Here is a 19254-nt window from a genome sequence, read left to right on the forward strand (position 1 = left end):
ACAGGGAACCATGTCTCTATATATGATATGCTTCTACTTTCAGATCTTCTAATAAGCCATGGAACCTTGAATTTCCAAAAAAAAACTGATTTTTATTTTTAAATTTTAGAATATGAGACCTTTAGGGAAAAAAATCTCTTTCTCTCCATTATGAATTAAAATCAGTTAGATTACCCAGGAAAGACACATTTTATGCAGGTTTTGGCCAGCTTATTAATAAGCTCTGCATTGCTGAGCAAGTTTTCTGCTTCATTAATTTCTTAATTAAAGGGTCTTAATTTCTTCCTTTGCTGATGTAACTTCTAACCCCTTCCCAGATCCTCTCAGTATCTGGTGCTAGGATGCACATGCAAACATACTTTCCAAAGCTCGCCCGTGAACGCAGTGAACAGTCTCTCTATTAGATGTGTGGCTATTCAATCATGCCCCCCTTGAGAGTTTTACCTGTTTTTGGTCTTTCAGTCCTCGGTGAGCCTTTCCAGTTGACGCCTGAGATACTTGCTGTCTCTATTCAGTCTAAACTTCAGCAAGTAACTTTACAATGGACTGTTCCAAATCTTACTCATCAAGAATTAAAAATGACATTTCAGATAGAGATCAGTAGAGTTAAAACATCCAACATCATCTGGGTGGTAAGTATTTTTTGACTTAATATTTTAAAAATTCTTTTTCTGTGCCATGATATGTTTTTTATACCATTCAAGAAATCTTATTATTCCAGAACATTTCCCTCTTAATACAGGTTTCCTAAATAATTGCATCCCTGTGTTTTCAGTTAGGACAGTGGTTCTCAACCTTCCTAAAGCTGTGACCCTTTAATAAAGTTCCTCCTGTTGTAGTGACCCCTACCCTAAAGTTATTTTCATTGCTGCCTCTTGACTGAAATGTCGATACTGTTGTGAATTGTAATGTAAATATCGGTGTTTTCTGATAGTCTTAGGTGACCCCTGTGAAAGGGTCGCGACCCCCAGGTTGAGAACTGCTGAGTTAAAACCAAGTAATATGGCCCATTGGGTTTGATGGATTTATTAAGAAAGTTTTCCGTGTTCTGCTGTTTGCCCTAAGACAGTCACAGGGTCTGTCCTTGTAGACACTTGGGTCTGCATGTTCCCTGCAGATGAGTTATCTCACTCTTTCTCCTCTGTCTACCCAGGATCACCCAGGAAAGTTGGGTTGTCCTCAATAAGATAGAATGACTTATTAAAACAATGAAGATTCTTAGGTGTCCTTTACTTGCCCTGTGTGAGTACACAGAGAAGCAAGTCCCGGCATTTACTATCTGGCCAACACAGACATTCCCATGGACTGCATTGGACAATAACTTAGTGTCCTCTGTTCCCTGGAATGTGGGTTTGTTAATACATAGATTAATTGATTAAGTCCGTCTTAAGAGGTGGAGGCAGGAGGATCAGGAGTTCAAGACACCCTGTGCTACAGAATAAGTTCAAGGCCAACTTTGACTACATGAGCCCTTGCATCAAACCAAATGAAAGAAAACCTTCAACTTTTTTTCTGCTTTGACTCATTTGGGGTATATTTTCACTCATCTTGATTTTGGGTAATGGATGTGTCTACTGTGTCTGACAGTATCACCCAGGATTAGATAATGTTATGAGATGTCTCAGGACAGTTTATCAAGTCACTTTAGAAATCTTCTGGAGGCAAAGAATACAGAGAACTGAGATGAGGACCCATCAGCCCCATTGAGGTTCCCCCCTCTCTCTTAGGCATCAAGAATGTCTGTCCTGCCAGTTAAGACGGTCACTAATGTCTTCAGTTCTTTTCCATATCCGTTACCACATATGAGGTCTGAGCAAGCGGCCTGAGGTAACTAAAATCTGACTAAGTCCATTAGGGTTTATAGCAGGTCTGTTGCTTGGCTGTCTCTCTAAAGGGCAGTTTCCCACAGTGGTAGCTGTTGAATGTGTGACATCACCTTAGTAACACATATGTGTAATAATTAGCTGTCCACTTCCCATCATCAGCACAGTTTCCCACTGTTCCACCTTACACTAGAAAACCTGATTGTTGGGATTGTGACGGGTATTGGTATCGGTGGTGGTTTGGGCCTAGGGAAACATTCAACAAAGGTCCTAAGATCAGGAGAAGTACTAGGAGGAATTTGGAGCATTAATACTTATCACCATAACAAAATAGCATTAGTGTAGAACAAGGGAAACCTATTCTGTAGTTCTCCAAAAGACAATTCTTATCAGTTCTCATGTCAGGAACAGCAAGTAGTGTTAGTCATGGAACAAGCAGATCCCATTCTTTGTTTTCTTAAATTCAATTCCTTATTAGAGTCACGGAATGTCATCTCTTTGAATGGGAAAGCAGCATGTGGAAATTATTTCTGTAGTTGACGAGGGGTTAAGACTCCCAAAGGTGGATGATTGCACCAGCCATTTATTTCATTGAACTCAAAACATGCAGCTCCAGCCTCAGGACAGCCATGACAACAACCAACGCACAGATACTTGTTTGCAGTTCAGTCAGAGAGAGGCAGCGGAATATCCTCATTCTTCACCTCCATGGCCAGACAGGGAAGATGGGCACATGCTATGGCTAGGAGACACCCTTGTCTGACTCTTCTTGTACCTGAAGTTGAGGAGAGACATGAGATCTTCCTTCCATTAAGGGAGAGAACGCACTTCCTTCTGGAAATTCTTCTTTGCTTGGACAGTTCCTTGTAGTGCAAGCTAGGAACCCCATCACCACTTATGCTGAGGGAGACAGCATACAATTTCATCATTCACTGTGCTTCTAACAAGCCAGGAGAAATGCACATTGACCTAGGTGCTCATAGCTAGAATAGGACCCCTCCCTGACAATGCCGGCCATGCAGAGCCCTGCTGACAACCACACTACATGATGCTGCCCCGGGCCAAGCTTTGCTCTTTCCTCTAGGACATTTTCTGTACTCTTTTGTTAACAGCAAGAGAAGCAGAATAGCAGCTCTAGCTTGGAAAGATGCCAGGGGCGTGAATCATCTAGGGATAGGATTCATGCCTCGGCAATGAGTCATTGACCTCAGATGTATTTCTATGCTAGTGTGTATGCCAGTTCTGTGACCTACTGGTGTCTGCAAGGGCTATATTCAAATTTCCACCTCAATGACTTAAAAAAAATCAAATTTATCACATTTTTTAAAATCACTTATTTGACTGACATACTCAAAGTTAATCTTCTTCATTGACAAGGCTATAAAGGCCGCAGAGCATAAATTGAGGTTAGATCAAATCCACAGTGTCTAGGGAAACATGACCCACTGCATATTAATCAAGTGACTAAATTAGCTTAGAATGTTGGACTGTGGGTGTGCAAGGTGTGGGGATTTAAAAGCTGAGCACACAAATGGGATGTTCTAAATGTGTGTAGGGGATAAGGGTCACTTGTGAATGTTGGGACTAGGCCTAATTTTCTCCCACAATTTGAGTGAAAGACTCTTTGAGTCAGTGTATGAAAGAGGAGTTGGAGTTAATTTAGCATGAAAGGTGGGACCGAGATCTCTTGGAAAACCCAATGGGAGCCATCAGAGGCCTTGAGAGAAGGGTGTGGGGTAGCTACCAAATTTGAAGGCAGGATACAGTGTGTGGGCTCAGAGCACAGGCAGACAGGTCGGGGCAGGCAGGTGCAGGGCAAGACCACCCAGGGCCACGGGGAGAACAATCAGATGCATTTACCCCGAGAGCAGTAAGATAAAGGGGTGTGGCGAGATGTGAGCGTTGGCTGCAGGGGACTACCAGGGCAGGAATGGGTGGATCTGGGGAGATTCACAGGGGAACCCCAACTGCGTGGCCTGTTTGACAGCATGGTGAGTTCACCGTCATTGTCTAGTTCAGTGTTCTTTTTTCTTTTGTTGTCTAGTGTTTACTTTGTATTTAACAATATTCAAATGTAATGTCTTAAGGCTCTTCATTAAATAATGAAAGTTTCCTGAATCAGGATATCAAAACAGGCAGACAGAAAGATGGTTTGTGATCCAAGAATAATGCAAAATAATAAGCTGATATAAAATATGAGCACTTTAAAACAAAACTTCTGTTCTATGTGGAGTAGTAAGGAGGCCCACAATCAAATGTACCTGGGTGGACCACAGTGTTCTTGTTCCACGGCTGTGTGTATCTGTTCTTTCCGTGATTTAAGATTGGTGATCTGAGCAGGGTAAAGAGTTGTTGCCTACAAGTGTGACATGCGACTGCTGGGCTCCATATACTGAGGACTTGTCATTTGTACTAAAGTACATGGGTCACACTCACATTAGCCTCCCCAGGAAACTCAAGGTGCTGTAAGGAATGTGTCTTAGCTAGGGTTTCTATTGCTGTGATGAAACACTGTGACCAAAAGCAACTTAGGGAGGAAAGAGTTTTGTTTTGTTTGTTTGTTTTTGTTTGCTACCCATCCATAAACAGTTAACCATTTATCATCAAAGGAAGTCAGAACTCACACAGGGCAGGAACCTAGAGGCAGGAGCTGATATAGAGACCATGGAGGAGTTCAGCTTAGTGGCTTGTTTTCTATGGTTTGCTCAGCCTTATTTCTTATTGAACCCAGGACCATGACCACCAGACCAGGGATGGTACCACCCATAATGGGTTGGGCCCTCCTGCATTAATCACCAATTAAGAAAATTCCCTGCAGGCTTGTCTATAGCCTGATCTTATGGCGCTCAGTTGAGGTTCCCTCTTTTTAGATGACTCTAGCTTGTGTCAAGTTGACATAAAATTATCCAGCACAGACTTGGGGACAGGGCAGGGATTCTGGAGGGGCACACTAAAGAAAATGACTTCCTGAAGCTATCCAAAGAAGAAGGAAACATGGTCTCTGCTCTCTTGGGTCCATACCAGAGTCACAGGTAGAATGGTTGGAGATGGGAAGAACTTGAAGGAAAGAGCAGAGGAAACCTCATAGGAACCTGAGGTGCAGCCCTGCAGGGGAGTTCTCACTAACCATGTGTAAAGCACGGGGTTCCATCTTCAACACTGAAGGTTTCATGAAGGAGATGGAGTATGACCTGGACTTCAGTAACGCAGAGTGAAGTGGAGGACACTAAGCCAGCAATGCCTCATGAGCAGACACTGAGATGCTGGAACACCAGCAAAAGTGTTGGGTAGACTAGTGGGTCCAGAGAGAGATCCTGCAGATTAGTGGAAACCAGACTGTGGAAGCCTTGAAAGGTAGAGAAAGATGTCAGGGCACCATTGAAGTTAATCAAATTTGAGACTAGAGATGCCAATGTCTTAGAAAGATCAATTCATCTTGAGTAGGGGCCTCAAAGAGTAGTATGAGGAATGCTATTTGGTGTCTCTAGGGCCAGTGTGGCTCTGACAGAGGAGGCTTGGTGGAGGGATGTGGTCCATCTGGCCACCACATCTGAAAAGACGAGAGAAAAACAATAGCCACTTCTAGAGATGTTGGTATTCCCAGGATGCCATGGAAGATTGCCATGTTTGCCCAAATTTATTTAGTCTGATCTAACCCTGGCTAAAATGAATATTTTAAAATACCAGTAGACACAGCTTACTTCTAAAAGGACCATTCAATTAATTAGATTTCTAGAATTTCTTAGTAGAGTCTAAGTAATCCAGCATGGATGAATATCTGTCTCAGATCTTTGGTTCGAGGCTTGAATGACCTCTTTTCACTCACTTGATCTGTATGGGCCCCCAGGGAATGTGACAATCACAGGGATTGAGGAGTCAGGAGACCATAGCTGCCAATGCAAAGACATCAGAGCAAGGGAGGGATGGGACTTAGCATCGTGGTGGAGTCAAAGTCGGGTAGGAGTTTATACTTTGGAATGATTCAGGTTGACCTATTTTCCAGGATGTAATGACTGTGTATCTCCAAATATTTCCTTCATTTTTAGGAGAATTACAACACCACTGTGAAGTGGAACCAAGTTCTGCATTGGAACTGGAAGTCTGAGATCCCCTTGGAATGTGTAACACATTTCCTAAGAATAAGGGCTATGGTAAACGATGCCAAGTACCCTCCCCAGAGTTCCTGGAGCAACTGGAGTTCCTGGAAAGAAGTTAGTGGTAAGAAGTGAAATGGTTACAAATGAAGTGGTCACGGAATAATCAGATTTAGTATAACTCAGGGATCAGTAGTCAACTGAAGGATAGTCCGTTCCCTTTGAAAGCCTCTGAGGTAACACTGGCATTATTTTCATTTGGTCAAAAGAGAACTAAAAAGTGGTTTTGAAATTCCCCATGGAGATCTAGATGTCTGAAGTTTTACCCCTGAATACCTTCTTTGATTTAGTTATGCGAGTCAGATAATTTTGCATTCATTTTCCAAATATGCAAAAATATGTTTACTCTAAAGTTGTGTATGTGTTTTTATTAAAGCAGCACAAATATATGTAGCTGGAGAATTTCTCTCCAGCTCTCACCAAGTCCCACCAGTCCCAGAGCCCACTTATAAAATAAACACACAGACTCTTACATTATTTAAATTGTTTGGCTATTAGCTCAGGCCTATCATTGTCTAGCTCTTACTCTTATAGTTAGCCCATTTTTATTAAGCTATACTTTGTCACGTGGATTGTGGCTTATTGGTACCTTACATCTTCCTTGTCCTGGCGGCGGCTCCAGGCAGTCTTCCCCTCTCCTTTCTGTTCCCTCAATTCTCTTCTCTGTTAGTCCTGTCTATACTTCCTGTCTGGCTACTGGCCAATCAGTGTTTATTTATACAGAGTGATATACACAGCAAATATATATATATATATATATATATATATATGGAACAGGTATTGGGAATGTTTCTGTAAAGGTCCCAACAGTTTCTTATGAGACTATGGTACTATGTCTTCAGAAAGCAGCCTTAGACAATGTGTAAACAAATGAAGGCAGCTGTGTGTCAATAAAACTTTATTTACAAAACAGGCTTGACTTGGCTCATGGGCTGTGGTTCACCAATTCTCAGTTTAGAGGCCGGGAGCAATACGGGGACAAGGAAAGCAGCTTTTCATTACAGTGTGGAATTGTGGACAAATAACTTTAACTATCCTTTAATTTTAATCATTGAGCATTGTTGCAGGTGAAATTTAGAGTGGACTTTGTCATAGCTTCTCATGTTCTACTTGGCTACAGGTCAGATCTACAGCAATAGTATTTTCATTCCTCACTATATGTCCAGACATATTATATGAAATTCTATTAATGTAACCATTCCTTTGCCAAGCATCGATGCAAGTTTATTAACTGAAACTAGCAACCTATTAGCCCAGGAATAGCTTACTTAATGCATACATTGACAGTAATAAAATTAAGTAGACATTCTACTGTTTTAAACACTAGACACTGGTTTAGCTATCACATTAATCCTAAAAAAAATAGGCTTTATTTTTATTCCTACTTCACAGATACAGAAAATGAGGTCCAGGGAAGGTAAAGAACTTACATAAGCCTTGTACTTACAACTATATCTTACTGGTGAAAGATATGTATATATATGCAGAAAGAAACTGGAAATGTAGAAAAATAGTTTTAAAAAAAACCATGCTTGTTATCACATAATCAGTGCTCAGTAGACGAGTCCGAGGTTAATATAAATTCATTGTATAAATTGAATGTACTATATAGCCGAGTTCAAGGCTGGCCAAGAGTATATACTGCAATCCCATCTCAGAACAAGCAAACGACAGCAAGAGAAAAAGAAGTAAATGTGTTATAAACAACTTTGGTAAAATGAACTAGACTTCTTATGACTGTAACTGTAAAATGTATACAAGAATAAATGAAAATCCTGATCTTCGGAGAGCTTGTTCAGTAGATTCATCTAGAGGTCTTAAAAGCCTTCAGAAGAGCTATGCACATGGCACTTGGCACAGGTAAGGCCAATGTCAGCAATATCTAGTGTCCTGATAGGTGACCAGCCAGGCTACATCAGGCTGAAGATAAAGGTGAGGTAGTAAAGCCTGAGTGGCAGTTAGGGGGAAGCTTCTGGAAGGCCACCAAGAAGCAGACACTGGAGAAGGTGGCAGGGTGGAGGAAGTTCCTTCAAAAAGGGAGAGTCTTCAGGATTTTGATACATCAGAGGTCACACAGAGAGAAAGACTGGACCAGAAGGAGATGGAAGTTGAATGAGCAGCATCTCTGGGAAGGGGCAGGAGACATACCTCTGTATGATGGAGAGACATATGACTCTGGAGCCGGGCAAGTTTTAGTTTGTGTTTAGGCAATTCAAGGGAGAGATTGCTTTGGTACTCAGGTCAGGGGCACAGTCCACGATGGCATGGATGGTCAGGTTGACAGGGGCTTGCAGCAGCTGACCGCATCTCACCCCCAATCGGGAAACAGAAACGCTAGTGCTCAGCTCACATTCTCCTTTTCAGACAGTTCAGGATCCTAGCCAGGGACTGGTGCCACCCACAGTGAGAAGGTCTTCTCATCTTGATTACCTTAATCAATACGATCACTCATAGACATGCCCAGAGACTCATCTCCTAGGACTCCGAATCTCAAGTTGGCAATCACAGAGGCCTAGGAGATGGTTTTACTACTGACAACTTGAGCAAACTCAGCTCAGACTCCCTACGGATCCCACTGCTGAGAGGTCATGAGGCTGACTTGAGATAAGGAACCTGAACGCTTCATGTAGTGCCTCCTGCATGATGGAGCCTCTACAAAGAGCAGCTACAGACAATTGCAGCATCACAATAACCAGAAGTGATGATAGTGAGGCTGTGTGACAAAAGGTGATATGGAAAGGATTGGTTTGGACCCACCAAAAGGTCCGGGAATCATGTGGAAGTTTAGGCTGCTACTTTCCCAACAAGGTAGTATAAAACTATAATAACTACAGGGAGTGGGAGGGGATTTGTCCTGAAACCTGAGTAAGACGCTAACCAAGGCTTTTTGTCTTGCAGTACAAGTTTCAGTTCAACCTAACGCATTATCAATATTTCCTAAAAACAAACTGTTGGAAGAAGGCTCCAACATCACCATCTGTTTGGTATACGGGCAGTATCTCTATAATGTGTCCTGTAAGTTGCAAGATGAGCCAATCCATGGAGAACAGCTTGATTCACACGTGTCATTAATGAAGTTGAATAACGTTGTGTTCCTTAGCAACACAGGGACAAACATCAATTGTGAAGCCATGAATGCTACTAAAAAACCATTTGGTACTGTTCTTTTTGTCTCAAGTAAGTGTTAGCCCAGCGGTTCTCAACCTTCCTAAAGCTGCAACCCTTTGATACAGTTCTGCATGTTGTGGTGACCCCCAATTATAAAATTATTCCCTTGCTACTTCATAATTGTAATCTTGCTTCTGGCTTGAGTTGTAATATAAATATCTGGCATGTAGGATATCTGATATGTGACCCCTGTGGGCATCGTGACCCACAAGTTAAGAACCACTGTATTAAAGAGCTAGGTCTCCTTTCTTCTCATTTCGTATGAAACACCTTGGATCTCATGTACCAGAAAGCAAGGAAATATGTTTACATGTGGTTTTAGTTTTCTTCGATTTCACAAGTCTTCCAAAAGAGGTTTTGAAAATAATACCCAAAGCAATACTCCCAGGATTCCCTGTTGCTCCTGCTTTATTGCTAACAGTTTTATTCTTAGAACTAATAGTATTAAAGGAGGGAAATTTCAGGATATGACCTGGACCACTGAGAAAATATTCTTTCCCTCAACTCAACTGAGATGGAATTCTGTCAGAATCATGGAGAGGGGGGTGGTGCTGTAGACCAGCCAACCACAGAAGGGTTTTTCACAGAGGTCCAAAGTCCTATGTTGACCCTGTCTCCTGGCTAGACCTGTCCTCTTGGTCATTTCTGTGAACGAGCATAGTGCTTGTTTACAGGACCTATGAATATGGGTGGCTTCTAGCCCCAATGTATTAGTTCAACAATGGTGGCCAATACTGTTCTTAACTGGATGGAGAATTAATTCCTAGGCCTGTTTCAGTGGAGTGGGTGCATGCTGACTTTTCTGTAGGCTGCAGTGTTCCTATGCTGTGGCCTTCTATGTCTGCCCTCTGGTTTCCATCACCCTAAACCACAGGAAGGTATCTGAAACATCTCATTCTACTTCCAAAGGAGGCAATTCCAGGCCTGGATGCCTCTGTCATGAATCCCTTACTGTAGTCTCTGGGAACAGAAGTGGCCCCACATCTTCAAGGAGCTTTGCCCTTCCTGGGACTCTCTGCTCCCCACTGCAGAACTGAGCTAGTTCATAGTCTGGCTGACATCCCTAGGCTGTAATGCAAGCCATAGACTCAAAATGGACACCAAACCTATTTCATATAGACATAGGTGCCAACCTCATGCATAAGATTGACTACCCATCCCCAAGATATCCCAGAATGGGGGAGAGATTCACATGGGGAAGCCCCTGAAATGTGCCTCTCTGAGGCTATTGATCTGCTGATTTTCACCTCCTGGTCCCTTCTTGGTTTGAGAGACTATGACTTAAGACCCCAAGCAGAACTTCCCTTTTGACTTATCATTCAATGAAAGGGGTTAATTAGCTCTTTTGTCTTTTCCTTTGTATGGACAGAAGTACTCGAGGAGCCCAAGAGTTTTTCCTGTGAAACCCAAGACTTTAAGACTTTGAAATGTTCGTGGGAACCTGGGGTAGACACTGCTTTGGCTTGGTCTCAACAAGCTTCTCAAAACTACACTTTATATGAATCGTGAGTCTACTCTGGTTACATCATCTCCAGGTTCTTTCTTGTTTAATCATCACGTGACAAGTCATTCTCCCTTAGAGAAGCGCCCCCCCCCCCCCTTAGAGAAGACACACATGCTCTTGAGTGCTTCTTCTTTCTTCTGGATGTACTTCTTTCTCCTACCCTTCAGAGTTAAGCATATGTCAAAGTGTCTTTAGAAAATGTCCAACTCTGCCTCACAAAAAAACACATGGAGTACAAGGAGAACTTTACCTAGACATTGCAGAAAATGTGTACAAATATTTCACAACTGCCTGCTGGAATCACAAGAAAATCTTTTAGTGCAGGGGTATAGAGCCTTCGACCTACTGTGCTCTGAAAGAACATGTACAATAAAAATAAGAATAATTGATTGTGTATCTTTGTATTATCATAGTCTTATCTGTTGATATGACTTTCCCTAATTTTTCTTAATTATTAAGAATATTCAACTAGATTAGTTGATGTCTATACCACCCTTCATCACATTCAGAAAATTCACTGAAATGTTTTTATTATTGGTATCCATTGGTGACAGAACAATGGATTCGTGCCTTAAAAGTTCCAAAAGATCAGGATACATTTGCTTTGATGGACGTGTTTAAACCCTGTCTGTGCTGTCTTGTTTTGTTCCGTTTTTTTAAGGTTCTCTGGGAGACGTGAGCTTTCTAACCACAGGAACTCGCATACCTGGCAAATCACTGAAGAGTCACAGGAGACATACAACTTCACACTCACAACTGAAAACAAGCTAAGGAAAAGAAGTGTCAACATCATCTTCAACCTGACCAACAGAGGTGAGACAGTGACGAATAAGCCCATGATGGCCATTATATACCATTTTATACAGTGAGACTCCGTGAATGCTCTGTGGATGGTGGCCTAGTTCACAGCCCAAGTGAAGCTAATCTTTGTACTTTTCTTGGCTCACATTTACCCTCATGGATGCATGCATTCCCAAGCACTTGTTTTGATCATATCTCAAGTATCAATGAGCTCTCTAACAAACTTTAAAACTAGCATCCTGACATATACTTATTGCACGGACTATTCCAGTGTCTCTTTCTCTCTCTCTGTTCTTCTACCAAAATGGTCCCTTGCCTTAAATTGTGAGTAAGATTGTGGATTTATGTTTTCATTTCCTATTTGTTCTAAAGATCCGGGCCTTATGGTATCTCAGCCATCTGTAGCAATCTAGTAGTGACTTTTTGTATCATACTAAGTTGCCATGATGTGCTTGTACTGGGGAACACTGATGTAGTCTCTTTTATACTATGTAGCACTTCATGGAAATGTACACTGTTTTATTCATTCATCTCTTTCAATGGCTTGCAAGTTGTATCATGTTTTGCTTGGGGTAGTGTTTTAATTAATATTAGGATTTTCCATGTGTCTGTACACATGTATTTCTTTTTTAGTATGTACTTAAGAATGGAATTGGTGGTGACATAGTCTTCCTGAATGCTTACCTCTCAAACAGTGTTCCAAAGTAGTTTTCCAGTTATACTCCCATTCAATGGATTTACTTATTATCCCTAGTGTTGTTGGATCAATTTTTTTTATTTTTGCCAATTGAATTGGGCATAAAATAGTATTTCTTGATGGTTACCAATTAAAAAATCTCTGCCTGTACTGGAAACACATCCATTCTCTCTTTTATAATGTGCTTGCTCCTATTATTCATTCATTCTCCTATGGGTTGCTATGGTTTTCCCATTAGTGAGAGTTTTCCATACATTCTTAATGCAGATCCTTTGTTGTTGGTTCCTATGCTGCCAATATCTTCACCCAGTTGGTAGTTCTTAATTTCATCCATGCGACTGACAACGAGAGATCTCAATTTTAACATAGAAAACTGTACCCAAATCCTTTAAAGAAATCCTTTCTCATTCCAAGGTCAAAATCAGAAATGCAGTCATTCATAATTTTTTTTTACTGAGTTTTAAAGTGTTTTTAAAATTAAATCTCTGATTTTTATATACCAAATAAAGTTGGGATGTAACATTGAAGGTTTTTTTGTTTGTTTGTTTTTGCAAGAACCACTTGTTCATTTCTGTTTGTTGAGTAGCTCTTATTTCCTTACTGATTTAACACGCCAACCCCTCCTGTTACGACAGTGTATTGGAGTTACGAACTCCTAGTGCAGCTGCGCAGCTTGTCTCTTTTCACACTAATACCCCCTCTAATTTCGTGGACTTCAGTTGCAGTGGGTCTGGATGAAGCTAAGTCTCTCGCTGCCCTTTTCCAGGTGGATTCCTATCATTCTAAGTTGTTATACTCTTCTATATAAACCCTGGAACTCACTTACCAAATTCCATGCAAATCTCTCCTGGTATTTTTGGATTTACATTGAATCTACAAATGTAACTTGGTGATAACTAAGTCTTCCTATGCATGGAACATGGTAATTCTTACATTTATTTATTAGGCCTTTGTTCATAAAACTTTACATTTTTCTCATGTATATTCCTTGAACATATAAAGAAATCATAATCACTCCAGCCATTTCTAAAACAGGCTTATGTTTTATTTTCTGGTTTTTCTCTCCTTTTATTTTGCAGCATTATATTTGCATGTTTTATTTTCCCTTTTAAAAACATTGGTGGATTTTCTTAGTTTATGAATAACTATATTATACTGTTCACCATTAGTTCTCTTGCCAAAGTTTGTCTACACAGGCTTGTTATTTGCAGTTGTCTCTCTAGGGGCTTCTTTAGAAATGGCTGATGGAACAGTAGTCCCATGACTCTTTGAATGTCAAAGTTGGACTCTTACCTTTGTATTTAAAAGTCAGCTCGAGTGGGTATAAAATCACTTAACGCTATCTCCCTTGAGTTTAATGAACTCCATTGCTCCACTCCCTACTCACATAAAGAACACGGATGAATGTCCAAAGGCACTTGCCACGTGTCTTTTCCCATTATTAAACACTTGATCTTTTGGCCTAGTTGTCATAGGTTTTTTTTTTCTTTAAAGTCCACCAATTGTATGAGAGTTTGTCTGTTTTAGGTTGATACTTTCAGTATCATGGTATGTTTTTTGAGCATGTGGTTCCGAAAAACATTTTTAAGAAAGATCTTTGGGTTACAGTTTCCCATATTTGCTCAAGGATCTGTCCTATTGCCAGACAATAAGCATTAGGGAAGATTAAAGTCCGAAGCACAGTCTTGTTAGCCCCCTTCTACAGTGTTCTTCAGAAGGTCCAGTTATCCGTATGCCATGTCTTCACTATGTGCCGCTTCATCTTGAAATCTTCTTACTTGAGAAGATCATTCCTTTTACCTCCCAGTTGCTCAAGAAGCTACCTGTCATGCATATTCATTCCTGTGACTCTTTCTAAGTTTGTGTGTGTCTTTGTCTCATTGTTCAATTTTGCTAGAAGTTCATCTTGGTTATTTTTGAAACCAATTTTTGGTTTTTAATGTGCCCTGTGTCTGATGACATCCTTTGTGTGTTGTTGATTTTTCACCCTACCTTTATAACCTGATTTCCTCCAGTTTCTTGAATTTAGTCTGCTGCTCCTTTTATTTTCTGACCATCCCACAAATAAGATATGTAAAGCCAAACCCCCAGTGAAAAGTCAGTTAGGGACATCCAAAATGGTCTAGAAAGTTTTGACATGTTAATTCATTCACTATGAATTTTGGATGTTCCCAACGCTATCCGTAAACTAATCCACAAATTATTTGGGTTTCAAATTTCCCAAATAGAAGACATTTGGGGATATTAATTTCTGACAGCACCTCATTCTAATCATCAGTGTCTATTCCATACATGCTCATTAAACTTTCTGTGGTTGGATTGAGGGTTCTGAACCTGGCTGTCAGCATGTTGTCTTGCATGAAAGCATCTGCCACCTGAAGCTTTGGGGAACATAATCTAGGGATGGAATTGATTAACACTGGACCGGTTAACTGTGTCTGTTAGTTCAGGGTGTTAGCTGTGTTCTTTGGACCTATACATCCTTGAGTTGGCTGATGAGTCCTCATTATGTACTATTGTTTGATTTCTCATTGTGTTTCTATTGCTTTATATAGCTTGAGGATTTTAAAATCAGGTTCACATCTAAAATTGCTGCATGTTCTGTAAACTAACAGTACGACTTTATTTTCCTGAAGTTTCTTGTAATTATTTAAAGGTCTTGGTCTGATGGTTCTAATACCACTGCTGATTTGCTTTACAAGTCACTTTGTTGAGTTTCTGTTGACAAGTTATGAGGCTTGGCTGTCTCCTTACTTCAGCACATGAACTTGAATCCCTCGGCAAGCATCTACTGTGTTATTGGGCTGTCAATGTCAGGAGAAGGATGAAAGAACAACACTGGTCTTGTCAGCTCAAATCCTAAAGTGAGGAAAATCTGAGGATAGAGACCCAGACACCCCAGAGAACTGTAATTAATCACCCTTCCCTGTAGAAAACAGACCATCAGGGCAGGTGTCAGCCTCAGCCCCAGCCCCAGCCCCCACCTCTGTCTTCATATAGTAAGAAAGGGTGGCAAGGAGAGACCATGTGACTATCACCAAGGTGCCTACTTTGGCCTAAGGGCAGATTGGACTATCCATGCCCATTTTTAGTCAAAAGATTGCCATCTACTGGCCAGATTGCAGCCACGGCCCTCATTCCATTGTTTTTGACAAAGCTATCAGTAAACCTTGCCAAATGGTCAATCAGAAGTTTTTTGATTCTCCATACAAACCTGGGAAGAGCCTAATCATCACTGATGGGTGAGTGGGTGACTTGTCCCTTCTGGTAAGCGAGGCATTTGTTCATGGGGTGATTGGTTCCTATCTTAGATGTACAATTTCATTGAATTATCAAGCTCTATTAACCCAGTCCCATTTTACTGGTAATAATAATTAGCATGAATCCAAGTAAGAACTGGTAGTTCACACCATATTGTCATATGCAAAGCTGTGGTTATCTGATGCTTGATCTGAGAGCAGTGCCCATCAGCAAGCAAAGAGCTGCCCATGATGGTAGTCCCATCTGTAGCTTGATTTTTTCACCTTGCCCACAGTCAGGACAAATCTCTGTCACCCGCCAGTCCCACAGCCGCTCAGACCCAACCAAATAAACACAGACACTTATATTGCTTGCAAACTGTATGGCCGTGGCAGGCCTCTTGCCAACTGTCCTTATCTTGCTAACTGTGCTTTTATCTTAAATTGATCCATTTCCATACATCTATACCTTGCCATGTGGCTGGTGGCTTACTGGCATCTTCACATGCTGCTGGTCATGGCAGCGGCTGCAGTGTCTCTGGTCATGACGGCGGCTGCAGCATCTCTGGTCATAGCGGCGGCTGCAGCGTCTCCTTCTGCCTTTCTGTCCTTTTATCCTGCCTAGCCACGGCCGATCAGGTTTTATTTATTAACCAATCAGAGCAACTTGACATACAGACCATCCCCCAGCACAGCCAAGTGCAGACCATCTCAAACACCTGCACTCAGGCCCATGGTCCTAATCATCCTCTATACGGACCTGCTGGGTAACGCCACAAAGAACCTGAGAATGGGCTCCCACAGGACATACAGAACATCCCACAGCACCCATCCACTTGGGGAGCTGAAGCAGATGATTGTGAGTTTGAGCCTAGCTGTTGTAATCCATTAAAACCTCAGGATGAAGGAAGGAAGGAGAAAGAGTGGGACAGGGGATGAGGGTCAATTCACATGCCTCAAATCTGAGAGTCGTGTATACCTAGTGGCAGTTTTCTGTTGTCACATTCTCTACTCAGTTCACTCAGGGGTTCTGAACACCTGTGACTGCGTGAGGCTAGCAGACTCGAAAGGTTCTGGGAGTGAGGGTGTGAGGGTTGGATCATGACTTGGTGAATGGCTTCCAAGGCATCCTGTTGCAGGAAACTCCATTTATAGTCAGTGGCGTTGTTCATCACCTTGATGCAGAGGGCCCAAATGGCACAGAGGTTGTGTGTATGCTGTCTTGAGAGAAACTCACCTGTCCCTTAACTCCTTCTTATTACTGGGCTAATCAGGCTGAGCAACCACTTTTTTTTTTTTCTGAGATTTCCTTTGACTTTTAGCTTATATGGTCCTGGAATTTGACTTCCTATTAGAAATCTGCTGTTTGTCTTTATGCTCAGAAGAGCTTTTTGATGCCTTTAATCCCAGCACTCAGGAGGCAGAGGCAGGCAGATCTCTGAGTTTGAGGCCAGCCTGGTCTACAGAGCGAGATACAGGAAAGGCGCAAAGCTACACAGAGAAACACTGTCTCAAACAACAACAAAGAGCTTTTTGAGCAGTTGACTTGGTTGTCACAGGGCCGTTTGAAACAGTTTTTTAATTTGTGTTAAGTGCCATGTAAACAAGGCAATGTCCTGTTCTCCATTCCCTATGCAGGACAGTGCTCACTGAATAATCTATAACTCAGACAACAGGCACAAATAGACATGTTCATTCTGTGGTCCAAAGTGTCAGCTGTGATGGGGACACTCCTCACAGATAGAGGTAAAGTTGTGTGCTAAGAGTGGTCCATATTCCTCTGTCTATAACGTGCCCAACAGGAAAAGGCCATGACCCAGAGGCATATAAACAGATGAATACCAGGGATCACTTGTGTTCTTTAACTGCCTGAGGTCATCAGCTTTAGTTGTTCTTCAAGCAACCAGGAAATGTTGTGCCATGGGATCCACTGTCCAACACCACAGAAAAGTCTAAATTTTTCTGATTTTTCCATGTGATGTTTATAGTCTATAGCCATTCTCCATGTTTCTCAGCTGACTCCAAGCCAGGGTTTCATTTTCCATAGTGTACTTTCCAGTTCTAAAATTTTCAATTAGTTCTTTATTTCCTTTCTGCCATTATTATTTAGTTTGCCCTTCATTCTGCACATTATTCTATAAGCAGAGAGATAGACATTTAAAGGGCAGTTTGATACTATGTTCATTCCCCAGAATGACAGTAGTGAGTTCATTCCTGGGTCCCATGATTGCAGTGATTGTTTTTGGCTAGATTTTCAGTACTGGGCATGTGTTTTTTCCTCTGTGGTGGGCCATAAATCCAAGTAAAAAGTTGTTGGTTACCCCTGTAGTCTTCATACCACTATTGTAGCTTACCATACTGGTCATTATTATAATTCACAGGGTTCACAGTTGGTAAGATTATTGATTGACTCCAGCCCTCCCACGACAGTCTGTATAGCACCTTTCAGAAAGCTATCTAGCAGTAGGAAGCTTCCTGTCACCATATCCTGTGACTAATGTGTGTGGTGTCTTCAGCAATAAGGTCTTACCATCAAGTTCTAGTGGACAACCAAGATTGCTGGCAATAGCCTATACTATTTTAATGGTCTCTGGGACAACTCTGATCAACAATTTGAGTGGATATGCTGGACATTTTATTTGCTAATGTATGGTGCCTGGAATGAGAATAGTCCCTGTGTAGGGTAACTCCAATTAAACTCTTTTAAATTAAAAATGTGTATATGATGCTTATAAAATAGGGTTTTCTATATGGCTTTTCAAACATCCTTAGTTACCTCTCCACCATCCTCTCCCCCGGTCATACCCCAGCATCCCTCTTCTCACCTACATTTTCCTCTCTCTGCACTCTTCCCTCTTTCATTTTCCCCTTTATTAGTTTCAGTTCCTCTGCTGAGAACTGTTTTCCTTCTGTGCATCTCATCCGTTTGGCTTTAGCTCATAGACCTATTTCAAACTCGTGTGTAGCAGTTGTATCATGTGGGTCATTGGAGGCATCTGCCTTCGGCAGTTGGTAACATTATTCTGGGATGCTTTGTTTGTTTTGTTTTGTTTTTGTTTTTCGAGACAGGGTTTCTCTGTGTAGCTTTGCGCCTTTCCTGGAGCTCACTTGGTAGCCCAGGCTGGCCTCGAACTCACAGAGATCCACCTGCCTCTGCCTCCCGAGTGCTGGGATTAAAGGCGTGCGCCACCACCGCCCGGCTATTCTGGGATGCTTTGTACATTGGATTGTTTAGGGTTATTTCCTTGACACTGTTAATATTATTGTAGTTAGACTTAGGTTGCATTATAGCCTTCCTCCATTAGCTGTCTTCTTTAAGTTTTGACTCTTCCTCCACAACCTGACTGATCTATCTACTATGTAATTTTAAGAGTCTATGTGTAGTTATTTTTTGTATTTTACTTCAGTGTGCAGCTGGAGAGTTTTCTCTCTGGGTCCGCCAAGCCCTGGCAGTCCAACAGCCCACTTATAAAATATACACACAGACACTTATATTATTTAAACTGTTTGGCCTAATGGCTCAGGCTTCTTGCTAACTGTTCTTTTATCTTAAATTAACCCAGTTCCATAAATCTCTACCTTGCCACGTGGCTTGTGGCTCACCGGCATCTTCACATGCTGCTTGTCATGGTGGCAGCTGGCAGTGTCTCTCTGACTCAGCCTTCCCCTTCCCAGACTTCTCCTCTCTCCTTGTCCTGCCTATACTTCCTGCCTGGCTACTGGCCAGTCAGTGGTTTATTTATACAGAGTGATATCCACAGCATCAGTGTCTAATACATATAAAATATATAAGGCAATAGTGAGTGAAAAAGATTGTCTACTTGACATAATACATATTGTCACCAAGCCTGGTGTTGTTTGCATGTTA

At 41.6% G+C, this 19254-nt stretch overlaps 1 protein-coding gene across 3 annotated transcripts in view; it reads left to right on the forward strand.

Annotated features, from left to right (window-relative positions):
• Osmr (oncostatin M receptor) overlaps nucleotides 1-19254 on the forward strand; it is a 62416-nt gene that overhangs the window by 21234 nt on the left and 21928 nt on the right. For all 3 annotated transcript variants that reach the window (XM_042261462.2, XM_042261465.2, XM_042261463.2), the window contains exons 3-7: nucleotides 463-632; nucleotides 5870-6041; nucleotides 8876-9154; nucleotides 10515-10650; nucleotides 11311-11462. In XM_042261462.2, coding sequence (XP_042117396.1) covers nucleotides 463-632; nucleotides 5870-6041; nucleotides 8876-9154; nucleotides 10515-10650; nucleotides 11311-11462 — 909 coding nt within the window. The remainder of the gene's footprint in view (nucleotides 1-462; nucleotides 633-5869; nucleotides 6042-8875; nucleotides 9155-10514; nucleotides 10651-11310; nucleotides 11463-19254) is intronic.

Source organism: Peromyscus maniculatus, chromosome 15 (genome assembly GCF_049852395.1).
Source record: "Peromyscus maniculatus bairdii isolate BWxNUB_F1_BW_parent chromosome 15, HU_Pman_BW_mat_3.1, whole genome shotgun sequence".
Lineage (NCBI taxonomy): Eukaryota > Metazoa > Chordata > Mammalia > Rodentia > Cricetidae > Peromyscus > Peromyscus maniculatus.